This window comes from Panthera leo, chromosome A2 (assembly GCF_018350215.1).
Source record: "Panthera leo isolate Ple1 chromosome A2, P.leo_Ple1_pat1.1, whole genome shotgun sequence".
Classification (NCBI taxonomy): Eukaryota; Metazoa; Chordata; class Mammalia; order Carnivora; family Felidae; genus Panthera; species Panthera leo.
Window position 1 is genome coordinate 118,238,134 of NC_056680.1, and position 18,689 is coordinate 118,256,822.

The 18,689-nt window shown below is 35.1% G+C and overlaps 1 protein-coding gene across 3 annotated transcripts in view; it reads left to right on the forward strand.

The window, feature by feature from the left end:
* Positions 1-18,689, forward strand: part of TAX1BP1 (Tax1 binding protein 1) — a 90,918-nt gene that overhangs the window by 36,332 nt on the left and 35,897 nt on the right. For all 3 annotated transcript variants that reach the window (XM_042920852.1, XM_042920861.1, XM_042920869.1), the window contains exons 6-12: positions 4,812-4,960; positions 5,054-5,144; positions 9,203-9,388; positions 13,861-14,085; positions 14,619-14,765; positions 16,139-16,256; positions 17,470-17,573. In XM_042920852.1, coding sequence (XP_042776786.1) covers positions 4,812-4,960; positions 5,054-5,144; positions 9,203-9,388; positions 13,861-14,085; positions 14,619-14,765; positions 16,139-16,256; positions 17,470-17,573 — 1,020 coding nt within the window. The remainder of the gene's footprint in view (positions 1-4,811; positions 4,961-5,053; positions 5,145-9,202; positions 9,389-13,860; positions 14,086-14,618; positions 14,766-16,138; positions 16,257-17,469; positions 17,574-18,689) is intronic.

Genomic DNA, 18,689 nt, shown 5'->3' on the forward strand with positions numbered 1-18,689 from the left:
TAGTAACCCCTTACCACATGGTTGATTTGCAAATATTTTCTCCCATTTTGGAAGTCACTTCTTATTTATTTATTTTTTTTAATTTTTTTTTTTTAATGTTTGTTTATTTTTGAGACAGCTTGAACGGGGGAGGGTCAGAGAGAGAGGGAGACACAGAATCCGAAACAGGCTCCAGGCTCTGAGCTGTCAGCACAGAGCCCGACGTGGGGCTCGAACTCACAGACCGCGAGATCACGACCTGAGCCGGAGTTGGACGCTCAACCGACTGAGCAACCCAGGCGCCCTGGGAGTCGCTTTCATTTTGATAATTTGATTTGTTGTGCAGAAGCCTTTTAGTTTGCTGTAGTCCACTTCTTTATTTTTCGCTTTTGGTGTCAAATTCATAAAATTCTAAGACCAGTGTCAAGGAGCTTCTTTCTCGGAGTTTCATGGTTTCAGGTCTTAAGTCTTTGAGTTGATTTGTTGTATGTGGTGTAAGGTAGTAGTTCAGTTTCATTCTTTAGCATGTAGCTGTCCACTTTTCCCAACACCATTTAGAGAAGAGATTGTTTTTTCCCTGTTGTATATTCTTGGCTCCTTTTCCGTGAATTAATTGACCATACATGCATTGGTTTATTTCTCTTTTCTTGATTCTGTTCCGTTGATCTGTGTGTAAATATGTTACATATCCATGTGTAACAAGCATTATAATGGAATACACAGAAATCATTCAGTTTCATTAAAAGACAGTGTAAGTAAAATTATACTGTCCTATTTTTTTTTTTCATATTCCCTTATTAATAAATACACATGAAATCTAATTTAAAAATTATTTGTCTGTGGATGGGGTGCCCGGTTGGCTCAGTCAGTTGAGTGTCTGAGTTCGGCTTAGGTTATGATCTTGCGTTTGTGGGTTTAAGCCCCGCATTGGGCTCTGTGCTGACAGCTCAGAGCCTGGGGCCTGCTTCAGATTCTGTGTATCCCTCTCTCTCTGCCGCTCCCCTGCTCAAAAAATTTTGAGCTCTCAAAAAATAAAATATTGTCTCTCAAAAAATAAAATGTTAAAAAAATTAAAAATTACTTGTCTGTGGAATGTATACGTGTTCAGGAAATAACTTAAACAATAAATTTATTTGTAGGCTAGCTTCCCTTTTAGCTCTAACCAAAAAATTTAATCCTCTGAATCTGGTATTATAAAGGTAGAATATAAGTGTATTTGCTCTTAGCAGATTTTCGACAGAAGTAGTCTTCTTGGAAAAGAAGAATAGTTATTCTTGATGCAGATTTTTTTAAGTGAATTTGTTGTTGCTGCTCAAATAAAGTATAAGTTTTTCTCAAGATAAATTTGTTACTGAAGAGATTATATGAATTTTTAACTTTTAAAGATATTTTAATTCAGAGATCTAAAATAAACTGAAGGGCGCCTAGGTGGCTCAGTCGGTTGGGCATTGACTCTTGATTTTGGCTCAGGTCATGATCCCAGGGTCATGGGATTGAGCCCTCTGTTGGGCTCTGAGCTTAGCATGGAGCCTGCTTAAGATTCTCTCTCTCCTCTGCCCTTCTCCCCTGCTAGCACTCTCTCTAAAACAAAAATAAAAAATAAACTGAAATAAACATGCTAAAATAACTTATTTCAGGTTAGTTTACAAAAACAAATAACCCAACTGTAACCTGAACAGGTTGTATTTATGGGGGCAGTGTTAATGAAAGAGGAATTGCCCAATTATTATTTATTTTGCCTTTTATCCTGTCATTTTAATGCCGTGAAGATGTTATTGAATATTGTTAATTATATCTTTGGTATGTTTCTAGAAACCAGAGAAGATGCACTTATATTCTATGTAGATAACTGTATATAGCTCAGTGTTTTAGTTGATTTCAGGAAGCAGAGTGTTTGAGAAAAGCCAGATTAAGTCAGATGAGTAAGGTTCATTTTAAAATCTAACAATTTCCATAAAAAACATAATCCTTTAAAATGTTTATTTTTGAGAGAGAGAGCATAAGTGGGGGAAGGGCGAGAGAGAGAAAGAGAAAAGAGAATCCGAAGCAGGCTGCCTGCTGTCCTTGCAGAGCCTGATGTGGGGCTCAAACTCATGAACCTTGAGATCAACACCTGAGCTGAAGTCAGATGCTTAACCAACTGAGCCACCCAAGGGCCCCAATAACATAATCCATTTGCCAATAATTTGCTGTTTAGAGCATTCAGGTACTAATTTACTAAATTTTACCACTGTATACATTTGAATCCAGAATACTTTTTCAAAATAGTTGTCCAGGGTAATATTTATTTATTTTGAGGGGGGAAGAGAGGCAGAGAGGGAGCGAGAATCCCAAGCAGGCCCCAAGCTCAGTCTGGAGCCTTATGTTGGACTCGATCCCATGATGGCGAGATCATGACCCGAGCCAATATTAAGAGTCGGTTGCTCAACCCACTGAGCTACCCAGGCACCCCAGTTGTCCTAATATTATATCTGTTTTTTTTCAGATTGTATTCATTTGTAATCAGAATTTGGTGTTTTTTTAAACATGAGAATAAGTATGTTCTGTTGCTTCAGATTTTTTTAGTGCGTGCTTAGCCACCTAAGTGGCTGGCTTACTTATTTATTTATTTTTATCTGGTTCATATTTGAGAGTTGACTTGAAGGAATTGCTAATAGTGGTTCGTGGTAGCAGAGATTCTTTAATCTCAGAGGAGGGGATGAAGTCGGCTACATGAATTTGAAATGTCCAAATCCCTTAATCTCCTTTTGCCTCCATTGTTGTAATTGTTCTTATCTTGGTACACAGTGTACCAGACTTAATCTGTTTAAGTTTTACTTTAATATTAGAATTATGTTTTGGGGCATGATTTGCAAATATTGACTGAATATTTATCTTAAATTTCAAGTGCTTTTCAAAGATTGTGTTCTAAATTCTTTTTTAAAAAGTTGGTTTTTGAAAGAAAGGAGTTTTAGTTTGTGTGTACTACCACAGACTTTAATGTCATTTTCATGCTAAGAAGGACCTAGCCGTATTGAGATGCTATGTGCTTCACTCAGACATGGGAACTAGAGGCCTGAAAAAGAATCTCAAGCATTTTCATGCCATTAGAAAATCCGTATGGATGCTGAGAAGCTATTAGGTGCTTTAATGGGTACTGGAGAAAGACGCTAAGACTCTTCAAGTTACATTAGAATTAATTTGTGACTCACTGTAGAGTTAACTTAGCTCATAGATAAAGCAGTTAGTTAATATTTTGCATTTAGTTGCTTATGAATCTTCTGATTCTTGGCCCATACATTTTTTAGAATGCTGTTTACCTGATATAGAACTTCATTAGTTACAGATTCAGAAACTAGTTTTTGCTTCTAGGCAATCTAATCCTTGTTTTAGGAAGAAATACCTGATTAAATCTGTAAGCTATTTACTGTGCAAAAAGAGCATTTGGTAAAACCAGCAATACAAAATTTAAAAAAAAGAAAACAAAACACAGCTATTAGAAACCTCTCTGGCTATCTTTATAAATGAGCAAGATAAATAAATGAAAAATGTGTCAGATTTTGCAAGAATCCTTGGATATTGACAGCAGTTTACAGCAGAGGGAATAAATATTATTTGCTTTCTGTGGTCATTGGAATCAGACAAGCATTTAGTTTTTTTTGTATGACAGTCTTTAGTTAATGTTGCAGATTCAGTAAACAAACATTTGCTTTGAGCAAAAATAAAACCAAGAGAGTGTATCTGACCGTTATTGTGATGAGCTTTTTAATGAAGATGCAACATAGCAATTTTCATATTCTTAAGTAATCTCTACACCCAGTATGGGGCTGGAGCAATTTTTATATTTTAGTGATATATTTAAAGTGGTATTTCCCTTATAAGTAAAAAAATTTGGCTGACTTTATGAAAAAGTTGTTTGTAAATACTGTATAACATTTGTTACATTTAAATTGTAAGACTGGTGCTTTCCTTTAGCTTCTGCTGTTGCCTAGATGGGTGGTACTTTTATATGTGGAAAGTTTTAAAAGTAGTTTTTAACAAAACCAGTTTGTTTTAATTTATCAGTTCTTTGAGGTATAGTTTTCCATAACAGTACTTTCATATGCACTGATACATTTGATTCTCATGATTTTATAGAGTGAGGGAGAAAAGGCTTTATTATCTTCATTTTACAGACATAAATTGGGCTTAGCGAGGAGCTTGACCAAGTTCTTATAAGTCAAATGTCTTGATGTGTTAACATTTTTTTAAACTTTTAAATTATTTGTCCAAAGTGGAATATTCTATTTTAAATAGAAGTAATTTTTTTTTTTTTTTTTTAAATTGCATTTACTACTTTTGTATTTCAGTTTCTTTGAGTATTTGTTCAGGCCTCTGAGCCACAGTGGCAGGATCATTAGGAACCTTGCTTTAGACATGTATCTTAACTTAGTGCTTTGGTATAATTATCAGTGGCACTTAGCGATCTGTGCTGTAATAAGTTGTTAACCTTGGTAGTATCATTTGAAACCTGATTTGTCACTGGAGTAGCATTGAAAAACAGGATGTCAAAAATGAAAGTGACCAGTTTAAAATGTTTTCTCTCATTTTTTGTTGCCTGCCCTCTGGTGGAGAAGTTTGTGAAATCAACAATTGGTGGTTGAGAAGTCTGGAAAGGAAATTAATAATTGTTTCATTTGGTGTATAAAAAGTTGAATGTATATTTCAGTTTCAGGTTTAGTTTTTAATCTAGTTTATAAACTTTAGAGGGGACAAATGTGGGATTAACAATTTAAGAATACACAGATTTCTTAAAGATTTGCAAATTTGTCTTAGAAATTACGTTTCCCAAAATACTCCTTGTTGTTTCTAAGGGTCTTGTTGAAGTATCACAAAGTTTAAGAACGGAAAATGAAGAGTTTAAGAAGAGATACAATGATGCTACGTCCAAAGCTCTCCAGCTTGAGGAAGATATTGTGTCAGTGACACATAAAGCGATCGAAAAAGAAACTGAATTAGACAGGTATTTCTGATGGTTTTAAAAAATAACTTTATGTTCCAAAAATGTTTTAAAGAAGGTTTTTTTTGGGTCTGTATTAATGTTACTTTAATTCAGTTTAAAGGATAAACTCAGGAAGACACAGTATGAAAGAGAACAACTGGAATGTCAATTGAAGACCGAAAAGGATGAGAAGGAACTTTATAAGGTAGTTTATTCTTTCCATTTCTATTCGTTATCTCTTGCTGTGTAACAAGTGATCCCAAAACTTAGTGGTTAGGGATTTGGTAGCAGCTTAGCTACGTGGTTCTGGCTCAGGGTCTCCTGGTCAGTTGCAGTTAGGATGTTGGTAAGGGCTGCAGTCAGCTTAAAGGCTTGATTGGAACCAGAGGATCTGTCAGGGTGGCTCATGCAAATGACTTTTGGCAGGATGTCCTTCAGTTTCTTGCTGTGTGGCCTCCTCAGTGGCTGCTTGAATGTTTTCACAACATGGCAGTCCGTTTCCCTTGGAGTGAGCTATCCAAGAGAGAACAAGGAGGAGGTCCCAGTGCACTTGGTGACCTAGCCAGCGAAGTTGTATGTTGGTGCTTCTACTTTGTCTTATTCATTAAAGACAAGTCACTTGGTTCAGTCAACACTCAAGGAGAAGGGAATTAAGTTCCACTTCTTGCAGAGAGGAAGTATCAAAGGATTTGGGGACCTTTTAAGACTACCCCATGGTGTATAGTCCCTAAAAGTTTTCAGGGAATTTGCTGGTATTTTAGTTGCTTAGCAGGTAATACATGATAAGTCAGAGATTTAATACTATAACAAGATACTTATTTATTAGAATTTATAAAACCTAATTGTTTTCCCCTTTAAGAACATATAAATCTTAGAACATTAACTTATTTCTGTGATGATCATTATGTTTTAGAGTTTGACTTTTAGAATAATCTTCAGAGAATGTCATTTTAAAAAATAATCTTTCTGGGGTGCCTGAGTGGCTCAGTTAAGTGTCCGACTTCCACTCAGTCATGATCGTGTGGTCTGTGAGTTTGAGCCCCACATCAGGCTCTGTGATGACAGCTTGGAGCCTGAAACCTGTTTTGGATTCTGTGTCTCCCTCTCTCTGCCCCTCCCCCGCTCATGATCTGTCAGTCTCCATCTCAAAAATAAATAAACGTTAAAAAATAATTTAAGAAATCTGACAGATCATTACCTTTTGAAATTGTTCTTCATTTTTAAATGATTCTGAAATAGAATGGTTAGCCTAAATACCAATAATGTTGTGGATGTAAATTGAGACATGTTTATCTTAAGTGTTCTTATCCTGGCAGTTTTTTTTTTTGTTTTGTTTTGTTTTGTTTTTAATGTTTGCTTATTTTTGAGAGAGAGACAGAATGCGACTGGGTTAGGGGTAGAGAGAGAGGGAGACACAGAAGAACAAGCAGACTCCAGGCTCTGAGCTATCAGCCCAGAGCCCGACGGAGGGCTCGAATTCACGAGCCTCGAGATCATGACCTTAGCTGAAGTCAGCTCAACCGACTGAGCCACCCAGGTGCTCAGCAGTTCTTGAAGGCAGTTCCAGATGAGGAGTTTCAAGAACTTTTTGAGTTAAGTCAGTATTATTTGGAGAGATTCAGTCTCTTGATTAGATTAGAAAAGGGCTTGCTTATGTATTGTGGTATATATTTGATTAGAGAAAACCCTACACCTGTGCGTATATATTTAGTATTTGAGACCTACAATTTGCACGTAGAAACTGGAATATGATTTGTATTGCCAGTGGTTTTTTCCTTTTTATTTGTGGTGGTGGTGGTGGTTTGTTGTTGGGTTTTTTTTGTTTGTTTTTTTTTTAGGAAGATAAAAATAAAAAAAAAATATTGAATCTACCATGCAACTTAGAGCAGAGAGCATGGATGGGGACGTTTTACATGCCATGGATTATACTCACTTTATTTCTTGAATAGCTTATCCCCAGAGCGTGTGTGTGTGCATGTGTGTCACTCTCAAAACAGGAAGAAAAATAGTGATGATTCACTTGTAGGTGGTTTTATGATTTGACCCTTTAAGAATATATATCTCAAAGTAATGTTTGATTTTTGAACAAGATTTTGTGAAAAAGGGAAATACAGATACCTAGAGAAATTGATGTAGTTGGGTTACTGTTGGCGTAGTGTTTTTGCAAACACTCTCCAAAAATGCAGCTTAAACTTTTAAAGTTACAAAGCATTTTTTAACAAAGTGAAAATCTGGCATCTCATAATTTTTTACTCAATGTCACTGTGAATTTCACTGAGAGGATTTCAGGTTTTTTGCCAGGAAAAGACCTGAGCATTATTTCTCTGTGGATAAAGTGCTTTCCGTGTCGTTTTCTTGTTAGCACAGTGGGAGATAATAAGAGAAATACAATGTCTATGTCTTCAGTCACTTCAATTCAGTAATAAAATGAATTCTGAAGGCAGACTAGTTAGTATTGGGAAGGGTTTGGGAAGATCCTAAGTAAACCAGTGATGGTGAAGAGGTGTAGTGAATAATAACCAGGACAAGTTATTGGAAAGAGAAAAGACCTATCCTTAAAATGGTCATTTTTCACACTGCCTTTCTTTTCTTTCTGTTATTAGAATAGGACTTGTGGTGTTTGTAGAGGATTGGTAAGCACATTTTAGGGCAAATCCAAAATTTATTTTTCCTTTACAGCTCTCAATTATTTCTCCCTTAGGTCTTGTGCTTTTTTTCACTTTCTGTGTCTGTTTTACACCTGAATGACAAGTCCTTTGCTAAAAGACTTCGTATCTGGAAGGAAGAGAAAGAATGAGGTGTTTTGGGGATTTATTCTTTTATAGTGTGATAATATCTCCAGTTTTCTGTAAGCATTATCGGTAGGGATCAAAGTGACTTTGAACTCTTCATTTGAATACACTCTGCCCCAATCTCCCAGCATTCCAAACAGTATTTCATTTGTGTGTTTCCCCAAAACTGGAAGTAAAACTCTTCCTTAGAGACTTTTGTTTTGTGGTTTTTCTTTTTTATGGAAAGGAGTCTCCATTTAGTGTGATAAGACATCGTGTTCTACTTTTAACCTCAGAAACATGCTTTCCTTTCCATATTGTTTATAAAAATAACCAGAGAGATTACTTTTGTCTCTCTCCTCAGCCCCCATTAGATCATATGACCCATCCCTGTCCTATCAGAATTTAGAGGAATTGATAAAACACTTGAGCTGGTAATTACGAAAATTAGATAGTGTTTCTAAAGTGATGCTGCAAAGGTCTTGGCTGGTGACATCTTCAGAAAATCTGGAATTCTTTGCTATTTTTATTATTTTTTTAACGTTTATTTACTTTGAGAGAGAGCAGTGGGGAGGGGCAGAGAGAGACAGAACATCTCAAGCAGGCTCTGTGCTGTCAGCACAGAACCCGATGTGGAGCTTGGTCCCATGAACTGTGAGCGAGATCGTGACCTGAGCCAAAACCAAGAGTTGGACACTCAACTGACTGAGCCACCCAGAGACCCCTGGAGTTTTTTTCCATCCTTGTGAGCAGGAATTAATGTTTCATTAGTCACACATTTAGAGTCAAGTATGAAAAGTATGTCAATTCATTTCTCTCTGGTACTCTTAACCAAAGCAAGATACTCTTTATAGTGAAAACTAGATATCTATACTCTATAATTTCAGTTATGGAATTTGACTTGTGCATCTGTTAATGGGCAAACTGCTGCCAACGTTCCTGGGAAAATTAATATAGTTGAGTTAATGAATCAAATATATTTTTAGGCACACAGGAAGTAAATGACAGTACTTCTCACCAGCCAGAAATTGAATTGCTTAAGATGTTCTTGAATGTACCCCTTTAGTTTTCCAGAATCTCGCCATACCTTTGTATCTGACTATATAACAATAATTTGTTCCCCCAACAGCAACCAAATTGATTTGCGTTTTTAAAGAGAACTTAAAAATCTTAAAAAAAAAAAAAAAAAAAAAAAAAAAAAAAGCATTAATTGGAAAAAAAAAATCAAAGGAGAAAACTTCAAAGATGAGGTAATATTGTTAGACCTTAGATATAATCTCTATGGAAAATTTACAACAACAAAAAATCTTAGGTTATGTTCTGTTCCCACATATTAGCTAGTTATTTGGTACAACTTGGGTCTCCTGACTCCTGGTCTAGTAGGTCTTCCCATCACTTGATCATATTTGGGCTAAACAGTGGTATTTTGAAATTTGAGTAATTTAGGTTATGGAGTTAGGATATTCTTGACATTTTCAAGCACTGTTAACAGGTACATTTGAAGAATACCGAAATAGAAAATACCAAGCTTGTGTCAGAGGTCCAGACTCTAAAGAATTTAGATGGGAATAAAGAAAGCATGATTACTCATTTTAAAGAAGAGATTGGCAGGCTGCAGTTCTGTTTGGCTGAAAAGGAAAATCTGCAAAGGACATTCTTGCTTACAACTTCAAGTAAGGTAAGTATTTTTGTGATACGTGTTTGAAGATTGTAAAACCTGTGTCTATTAAATGTATGCAATATTCTTTGTTTTTTATTTTTAATCTTCCCTTTTCCCAACCTTTTCTTTTGAAAAAGTTCAGTTTTACAGAGAAGTTAGAAGAACAGAACAACGAAAACATGTATCCTCAAATATTTTGCCATCTTTATCTCCCCATTTGTATGACCTTTTTTTCCCTCTGAGTCATTTGAAGTCAGTTGCAGGCATTATGATATCACACCCTAGATATTTTAGCATGTATTCCCTATCTACAGTTGTGGTTCATTATTCTGTATAACCATAAAACCATGATCATACCTAAGAAATTTAACGTTGATAATACTCATTCATAATACAGTTTTAGTATAATCAGATTATCCCAAGTATATATTTTTTATAAAGCGTTTATTTAAAACTTGTAACAGAGACACAGAGAGCATGAGTAGGGGAGAGGCAGAGAGAGGAGGACAGGGAGAGGGGAGAGAGAGAATCCCAAGCAGGTTCCGCACTGTCAGCACAGAGCCTGACATAGGGCTAGAACTCAAGAAACCACGAGATCATGACCTGAGCCAAAACTGAGAGTCAGATGCTTAACTGACTGAGCCACCCAGGGGCCGCTGCCACTCCCCCCCCCCCCCCCCCCCCCCCGCCGCCACTATATATTTATATATAACCTTTACAATTTCTTGACCTGGTGGTAAAGATCCACACATTCATTTGATTATTGTTGTGTTCTTTGCTCTAATCTAGAATAGGGTCCCTATACACCTTTTATGATACTGATATTTTTGAAGAATTCAGGCTTGTCTGAGAAGATGGTTTGTAATCTAGATTTATTTATTGTTTCCTCAAAGCTAGATTTAGGTCATACATTTTTGGCAAGAAAAAGCCTAAATAGATGATGTCTTGTACATGATTTTGCAGCAATACCAAATGTCACATAATGTTGATGTAATATCATTTGTTTAAAGTTGTGTCTGCCTGAATTCATTATATGGGTGCTTTCCCCCTCTTTGTGATTATTGAGTAATATGTAGGGTAATACTTTGAGATTAAGGTAACATCCTGTAATGCCAATAGCTTTTCACCCAGTATTTTTGATCCCTTAATGATCCTCACCTACATCAGTTATTATTAAATTAATGATTACAAAATGGTCACTTAAAAATTTTTCTTTTACACTTAATAGTAGGTATTCTTTCTTAAATAGTTTTTTTTTTTAATGTTTATTTTTGAGAGAGAGAGTAAGCAGAGCTGGGGAGGGGCAGAGAGAAAGGGACACGCAGAATCGGAAGCAGGCTCCAAGCCCCATGCTGTCAGCACAGAGCCCAACGTGGGCCTCAAACTCAACAGACCAGAGATCATGACCTGAGCTGAAGTCAGATGCCTAGCTGACAGAGCCACCCAGGCGCCCCTATTCTTTAAATCTTTTGATTGAGTCTTGTGTTTTGAATATGTTAAATAGTTGCATCATTCAAAAGTGAAAATAATTACAAAAATATTTACTGTCTCTTCCCTAAAAAAACCTTTTTTTTTTTTTTTACATACACACATATGTAAAGATTTCCCATTAGTTTTTAGTTTATCCTTCTCTTTTTGCAAAAATAAGCATGTGCATACATACACACTCTTAAAAAAAAATAGGTGCCATGCTATATACGTACTTTTTTGCACTTTTTTTGTCATTTAAAATGTGTAGTTTAATGGTTTTCAGTGTATTCACAGAGTTATACAACTAATACTGCAGTAAATTTAGGAATATTTTTATTACCCCCCCAAAGAAACTGTACCCATTAGCAGTTACTCCATATTCTCATTTGCTTCTCCCCCTCCCCCCAGTCCTAATTAATCATTGATTTACTTTTTTTTTTTTTTTTTTTGGATATATAAAGAGCTTTATATTTATTTCTTTTTTTTAATTTTTTTTTTTTTTTTAACATTTATTTATTTTTGAGACAGAGAGAGACAGAGCATGAACAGGGGAGGGGCAGAGAGAGAGGGAGACACAGAATCTGAAACAGGCTCCAGGCTCTGAGCTGTCAGCACAGAGCCCGATGCGGGGCTCGAACTCACGGACCATGAGATCATGACCTGAGCCGAAGTCGGGCGCTTAACCGACCAAGCCACCCAGGCGCCCCTATATTTATTTCTCATGAACCATGAGATCATGACCTGAGCTGAAGTTGGCCGCTTAACCGAATGAGCCACCCAGGCACCCCTAAAATTTACATTTTATAAAAAATTAGAATATTTATAACAGTGTTCCAAAACCTCTTAAAAATTTTTTTTATGGAAAATCTGGACATCTTGTATGAGTACGCATATAGATCTTTCTCATTCACTATAACAGCTGTATAGTATCCCTCGTTTAATAGCTGTGTATGTAATTGTTTTTTAGTTGTGTACAGTCCTTAGCTTTTATAAGCATGCCGCTTATGCAAACATCATCCTTGTACAAATATCTAGGCACGTGTATATATAAAAAAAAAATTAGTTATTTTCAAATTGCTTTTAAAAAAATTAATACCCCAGCATTTGTATTTATTAGTGTTTGTGATGGTAGCACAGACTTCCATCGTGGGAAGGATATATAATAGAATTTATAATAAATTCTCAGATAGTCTCAGTTTTAAATAATTTTTCATTATTTTAATATTGTACTGAATCCCTGTAAAGCTAAATTTAATGTCCATACCTTTTATTAATTTTCTTGGAAACTCATAAAAATAAAATTGCTAGATCAAAACCTGTGTGCTTTTTCAAGGTGTTGATGAATGTTATAAAAATCTGGTGAAAAACTACACCAGCTACATGTACATAAGCCTAACCGTTCATGAATTTGCTAATTTCCCTAAAGTCATCTGAATATTGGAGTATTCCTGTTTTTTAATCTTTGTTAATTGAAAGAAATTGATGTTTGTTTTAACTTCTTTATTTGATTGTTGATGAGTGGAGTTTTTTGTTTTTTGTTTTTTTTTTTTTGTATGCATAATGGCCATTTCTGTCTTTTAAAAAAAATTTCACGGTAGGGGTGCCTGGATGGCTTAGTTAAGTGTCTGACTTCAGCTCAGGTCATTGTCTTCATGGTCATGTGTTTGAGCCCTGCGTCGGGCCTTGTGCTCCCAGCTCAGAGCCTGCTTCCCATTCTGTGTCTCCCTCTCTGCCCCTCTCCTGCTCATGCTCTGTCTCTCAAAAATAAACAATTTTTACAAATTTCATGGTTATGCCTTTCTCCAATTTTTTGGGTTTTTTTGTGATTAGAGTTTTTTGATTTGAAAAAAATGCTGATTAGAAAATAATTTTATATTCCAAACATTTTCTTCTAGTTTTATTGTTGCTCTTTTGCTGATGATATTTACATAGTTAGATCTGTTAATGTTGTATCTACAAATATTTTCTTCACCTCAGTGTACATAATCCTTTATATTTCCTTCTAAGGAGCTAACAGTTTTTTAAAAATGTTTATTTATTTTGAGAGAGAGAGAGAGCGCGCGCATGTGAGTGTGGTAGGGGCAGAGTGAGAGGGAGACAGAGGATCTGAAGTGGGCTCTGTGCTGACAGCAGAGACCCTGATGCAGGGCTCGAATTCACGAACTGGGAGATCATGACCTGAACCGAAGTTGAATGGTTAACGAACTGAACCACCCATGCGCCCCAGGAGCTAACAATTTAAAAACCAAGAATGGATTGCACTTTTTCTCAGTTCATATTATTTGTAGTACAAAGATAAAAAATAGGAAACTTGAATAAACTAGATGTGTTGGGCTCATAATATTAAATAATTTTATTATGGCAATTTAAACTTTTTTTCTCTTTTTTTTTTCTTAACAGTAATTTTAACTTTTTAAGATACTTTTAGGTTAGGTAAGAGGGGCTGATTACTTTTTTATCTTCCCATTGTCTCAACTTTGATATTTGTGTATCAAATGTTTTATTTTTAGAACTAAGTTTTAAATCTGCCCTGTGGTTTCATAACGATATGGTATATGAATATTATATCGGATATGTTTTCGGTTAGTTAATAGGAAACTTAACCAAAATTTTTGTAATTACAGAGAAGTTTTTGAAATTATTTTTATTGGTAATCATAAAAAGTGTGAGTCAGTAAGTAGTTCTAGCTGTTAGAGATTTTGGGGGACAGGAACTTTCATTCAAATTTCTTTTTAACCAGGGATTTAAATATTGGGCATGTTGCTTGACTTATCAACTTAAGTTTACATGTGTTTAATGTGGTAGAGATACTGAGTGCATTGGATTGTTATCTGGGGATTCTAACACAAAGTTCTATCATAAGTTTTTTTAATAGACTTCTGTATTTTATTTAAGTCATGAGTAGAAAACCAGTGTTTAGTTTAAAACTTTGATCTGTTGAAATATGAGTAAAACTTGTTTCTGCTACTGTTTTTACTTTAATGGTTTCGTTGCTAATGTATTTATCTGCTTTTCTTCAGGAAGATACTTTTCTTTTAAAGGAGCAACTTCGTAAAGCAGAGGAACAGGTTCAGGCAACTCGGCAGGAAATTGTCTTTCTGGCTAAAGAACTTAGTGATGCTGTAAATGTGAGAGATAAAACAATGGCAGATCTGCATACTGCACGCTTGGAAAATGAGAAAGTAAAAAAGCAGTTAGCTGATGCAGTGGCAGAACTTAAACTAAATGCTGTGAAAAAAGACCAGGTAAAGTGGGCTAATTTTGAATTTCCATTTTGATCAAAAGCTCACTAGAACTTACAAAATAGATTGGGTTATGTCAGAATAAGGTCAGATTCCTGATCACAGAAATTTAAATTTCCATTCATTTTGTTTAGTCATTGTAACTTCTTGGGTTGAAATTAATGTAAACTTTAAGAAAAACTTAAGTAGGCAAATGCTTAGTGGTTAGTAAGAACTGCTCTGTTATTAAACTTTCTGATGTCAGGTATATATTGCTTTGTTTGGAATTTTTTATTTATTAGCTTCATAAAGTGGTATTATGGTTATTTAACAGGGTAATACTTATTCCTCAGGAGGGGGATTGTTCTTCTTTAGTTTTTTTAATGAACCCTAGTCCTAAGAATATAAAGCTAGATTTATTAGGAGCTAATGTGGCTCTGTTGCCCAAACTCCAAAACAAATAAAAACTAGAAGCCAGAAAGAAAAAAGTGAAAAGGAAGTTGGGATTTACTATTACATGTGAGATAGGAGATTTTTATCTTTTATTTTTCTCATAGGAAAAGTCTGATACACTAGAACACGAACTGAGAAGAGAAGTTGAAGATTTGAAACTTCGTCTTCAAATGGCAGCAGATCATTATAAAGAAAAATTCAAGGAATGCCAGAGGCTCCAAAAACAAATAAACAAACTTTCAGACCAATCAGTAAGGACAATTGAATTCTTACCGAATAGTTCCTTTATCAGTATTTTTGTTTACAAATCAAATTTATAGTAGTCTAAAGTTTTATTTATTTAACTAACGTCTACACCCCACACGGGGCTCAAACTCAACAACCTCAACGTCAAGAGTTGTGTACTCTTCTGACTGACCCAGCCTGGCACCCCCAAATTTATAATACTGTAAATATCAACCTTTTGAATATAATTTATCTCTGCATGAATTGAAGTGATTGGCCTAATGTTTGTAATGATATATGTTTAAATTTGAAATTTTTATGTGCTGGAAACCCAAGAAAGGAAGCAAGGGCAGCAGCAGGGGAAAACAGGGAGGGAATGCCCTCTTTCTTGACCGTTTCCCTCTAAGTTCTTGTTAAATGTCTTCGCTTAAAAGCTCTGTACATATTGAATCCCTCCTGTGACTGATGCCTGTCCTCAGTGGGGTTCACTGTTGGTTATCCTCAGAGTCAAAGATGGTTTCTCGTTGTCATTATTGGGTTCTTCCATCCTACTCATAGCCACTAGATTAGGAAGAGTTAATGTAGCTAATTATTTTGTATTCCATCTGAGAGGGTAAGCAGATTTAATGAAAACAAAGAAATTGTTTCTGTTTTGGTGTGTGATTTATTTATTTGAGAGGGCATGCTGCATGTGCCATTGGTGGGGATGAAGGAGAGAGACAGACTATCTCAAGCAGGTGCCACGCTTCGTGCAGAGCCTGCTGTGGGGCTCAATCCCATGACCTTGGGATCGTGACCCAAGGCTGATTTAAGAGTTGGATGCTTAACTGAGCCATCCAGGTGCCCCTTGGTGTGTGTTTTAATGTGGGTCCTTAAATTGTAGTTAAATATAAGGTTTGCTATGTAATGGAATGCTGGAAGTAAAGAAACACATTTAAAACCTGCGGTTGAAAATGATACCAAGTTCTCTCTGCAAACAAAATTTGCTATAAAGACTTTTATTTGTATACTGTATTGATACAGATGATATTTACCCAGAAATGCATGTGGTAAGCTAGGAATGCTTTTGTGAAAAAATATACTTTAAGTATGACCCACATGTATGGGTTTCGGTTGAGGCCTGTAAGTATATTATGACTTTGTAGTAGATGACTTATGAGATTTCTGTGATTGGCTTGCTTTGGTAGTAGTTTGATCATTTGGCAAGGAATACCAAAATAAAGTTTGTGTCTGTTGTAACTTTAGGTCAGTTAGTAAAGTGATGGGTGTTACCTTTAGTCTTTGCTGGTCTTTAAGACACAATAGCAGCTTTGTAGACTTCTCAGATTTTCTTTATGTGACAATTACTGAAGGAAGGAAATATAACTCATATAACAGTTTGTTGTTACATTTTGAATAGGCCAATAGCACCAGTGTCTTAACAAAGAAAATCGGAAATCAGCAAAAAGTGAATGATGCTTCAATAAACACAGACCCAGCTACTACTGCCTCTAATATAGATGTAAAGCCTTCTACAGGTAAAAATCTTTTAGCCATTTTGTGTAGTGTCCTGCCTCGATGAGTATTGATGCTTATTTATACTGCCTTATTCCAAGTGTGTGAGTCTTAGGGAGCTTCTGAAAATTCTTATGAGAGGATTAAGGCAAAGATAAAGTAAGGGGCTTAATAGTAAGAAAGTCTTACATGTGAAATACATAAAATGAGTGTGAACTAGTACTTATTTTCATGAGACTATTCATAAGTATTAAATGAGCTGGAGTTTGTAAGCTTAAATGGTTATAGCAGTTAGGCTATAGGATAGAAGCCAATAATTGAATTTTTAATTAATATTCCACTAAATCTGTGGAATCTCGAGGCATTTATGGTAATTCAGTTGTATAGTTCTGTTGGAGGGGGTGGGGTGGGGATTAATCTCCTGTTCTATTTATGTTTCTCTCTCTCTTTTTTTTTTTTATTTAATATTTTTGACCCGGGTACTATGTGGTTAGTATACCTATTGGTGGGCAAGTTAAATTTTTATTAGTTTATTAACTTCTAGAATAGATTAGGAAGATCTGGTGAATGTATTAACATGACAGTTTGAATTAAGTCTAGGTTTTCACTTGTCCTAATTTCTTTTTTTCACTTTATGTTAAAGATTGACGATAATGGAAGTCAGCACTCAAGTATATAAAAATACATTTCCTAATGTAGTGTTTGGGGTAATTGCTGTTTTAGATTTTTTAAATGTATTGTAAATTTCCCATGCTATTAAATATTTAATCAGGTTCAGCCACTATATAACAGGATCCTGACTTCCATTTATTTACACTTTTTGTAGTATGTAGAGTGGTGTTGTGTAAGTTACTTAATACTCACTGAATAGTAATGAAGGACTAGAAAAATAATTTAAAGTGTTTTCTCAGAGTATGGCTTTCTGTTTATCCTGTGTATTCAGTTACATGAAGAGAACAAGCATGCCATTTAAGAACTATTTTTAGCTGATTAAAAAAATCACTTTTCATTACTGAATGTGATCTTGTTTCTGGCCGGACTGACATTTTAAAAAATCTCATGTAGAGTTTATACTGTCTTTATTTAGTGTATGATTAGATGTTTTTAAGTAGATATTTCTCTCCTTCATTGTTCCATTTATTGTATCTCACAGTATACTGACCTTTAAGTTATTTTGAACAGGAAGACAATATGGGGGCAAGATAATTTTTAATATTATTTTCTGTCTTGTAATAGCTGAGACAGATTCTGACATTGTAACAAAGGGACAAGTCTGTGAAATGACCAAAGAAATTGCTGACAAAACAGAAAAATACAATAAATGTAAACAGCTCTTGCAGGTAAGCTGGCTCTCTTGTAAGTGTGAGATTTATCAGATATAATGGCTTAGCTTACCTAATATTTATATTTATATTTACATTTATATTTATATTTATTTATAAATCTTGGGGTTTCTTTTTCGTATCCATATACTGGTATTGAGTTTCACTTTTGAGATGATGAGAGGGGTTGTTCTGTGTACCTGCACACATAGGCCTGTATGTAAAATTATCCTAACATCATTAGTGTCCTTTCTTGATAATGGGCAAGTGATTAACTGAGGCTGGATAGAACTTGATAAAGGGAAGTGCTCTTTTTATATTCCCTGTATTAATAGCAAAGAATTTTACCACATCTTAAATTGACCAGAATTATAAAGTGGGAAAAGAGAATGTTAACCAAATGAGCTATTGCTTTTATGGTGTTACTTATTGTGACTATTTTAAAACTGTATTCTTCATACATTTCAGTTTTACAACTGTCTTGGTAGCATTCACTCCTGGAGTATTTCAAGGACAGAGGGAAAATGGTTCTCATTTATACCTGATTTGGAGAAGGGAGGCAAAGGCGTTTTGTGTTTGTGATTTTTTAATTTTTTGTGAGTGTATTTTTCTGTGCATGTAGAGAGGAAAGAGATATTTAGAACTATAGAATAATGTTCATACATTAGTTCAATGTTACTCTAGTAATTAAAATATTTTGTTACTGCCTTCTAAATAGTACTTAATCTTTTAAACTTTAAACTGAAAGTTGTTGTTCCTTTCTTCTGTAGAAGGATCGATGAGAATAGTTTTACCCTTGAGTTAAAGTAGTTGTTTATGAGGGACTAAACTTTTTTCATCAAGTCTGAAACAATTCAGGATGCCTGTTTTTTAAAATGTCATCATACAGTATTACTGAAAGGATGATAGAATGTTCCTAAGCCAAAAACTTCCTCAAGGTACATATTTTTTCCAAGTTGTGTTGAGGTGCAGTAAACTGCATATATTTGTTGAAATCCAATGAACTGCTTATATTCGTTTAAAAAAATGTTTTTTAATGTTTATTTTTGAGAGAGACAGAGCTCAAGTGGGGGAGGGGCAGAGAGAGAGAGGGAAACACAGAGTCCCAAGCAGGCTCCAGGCTCTGAGCTGTTA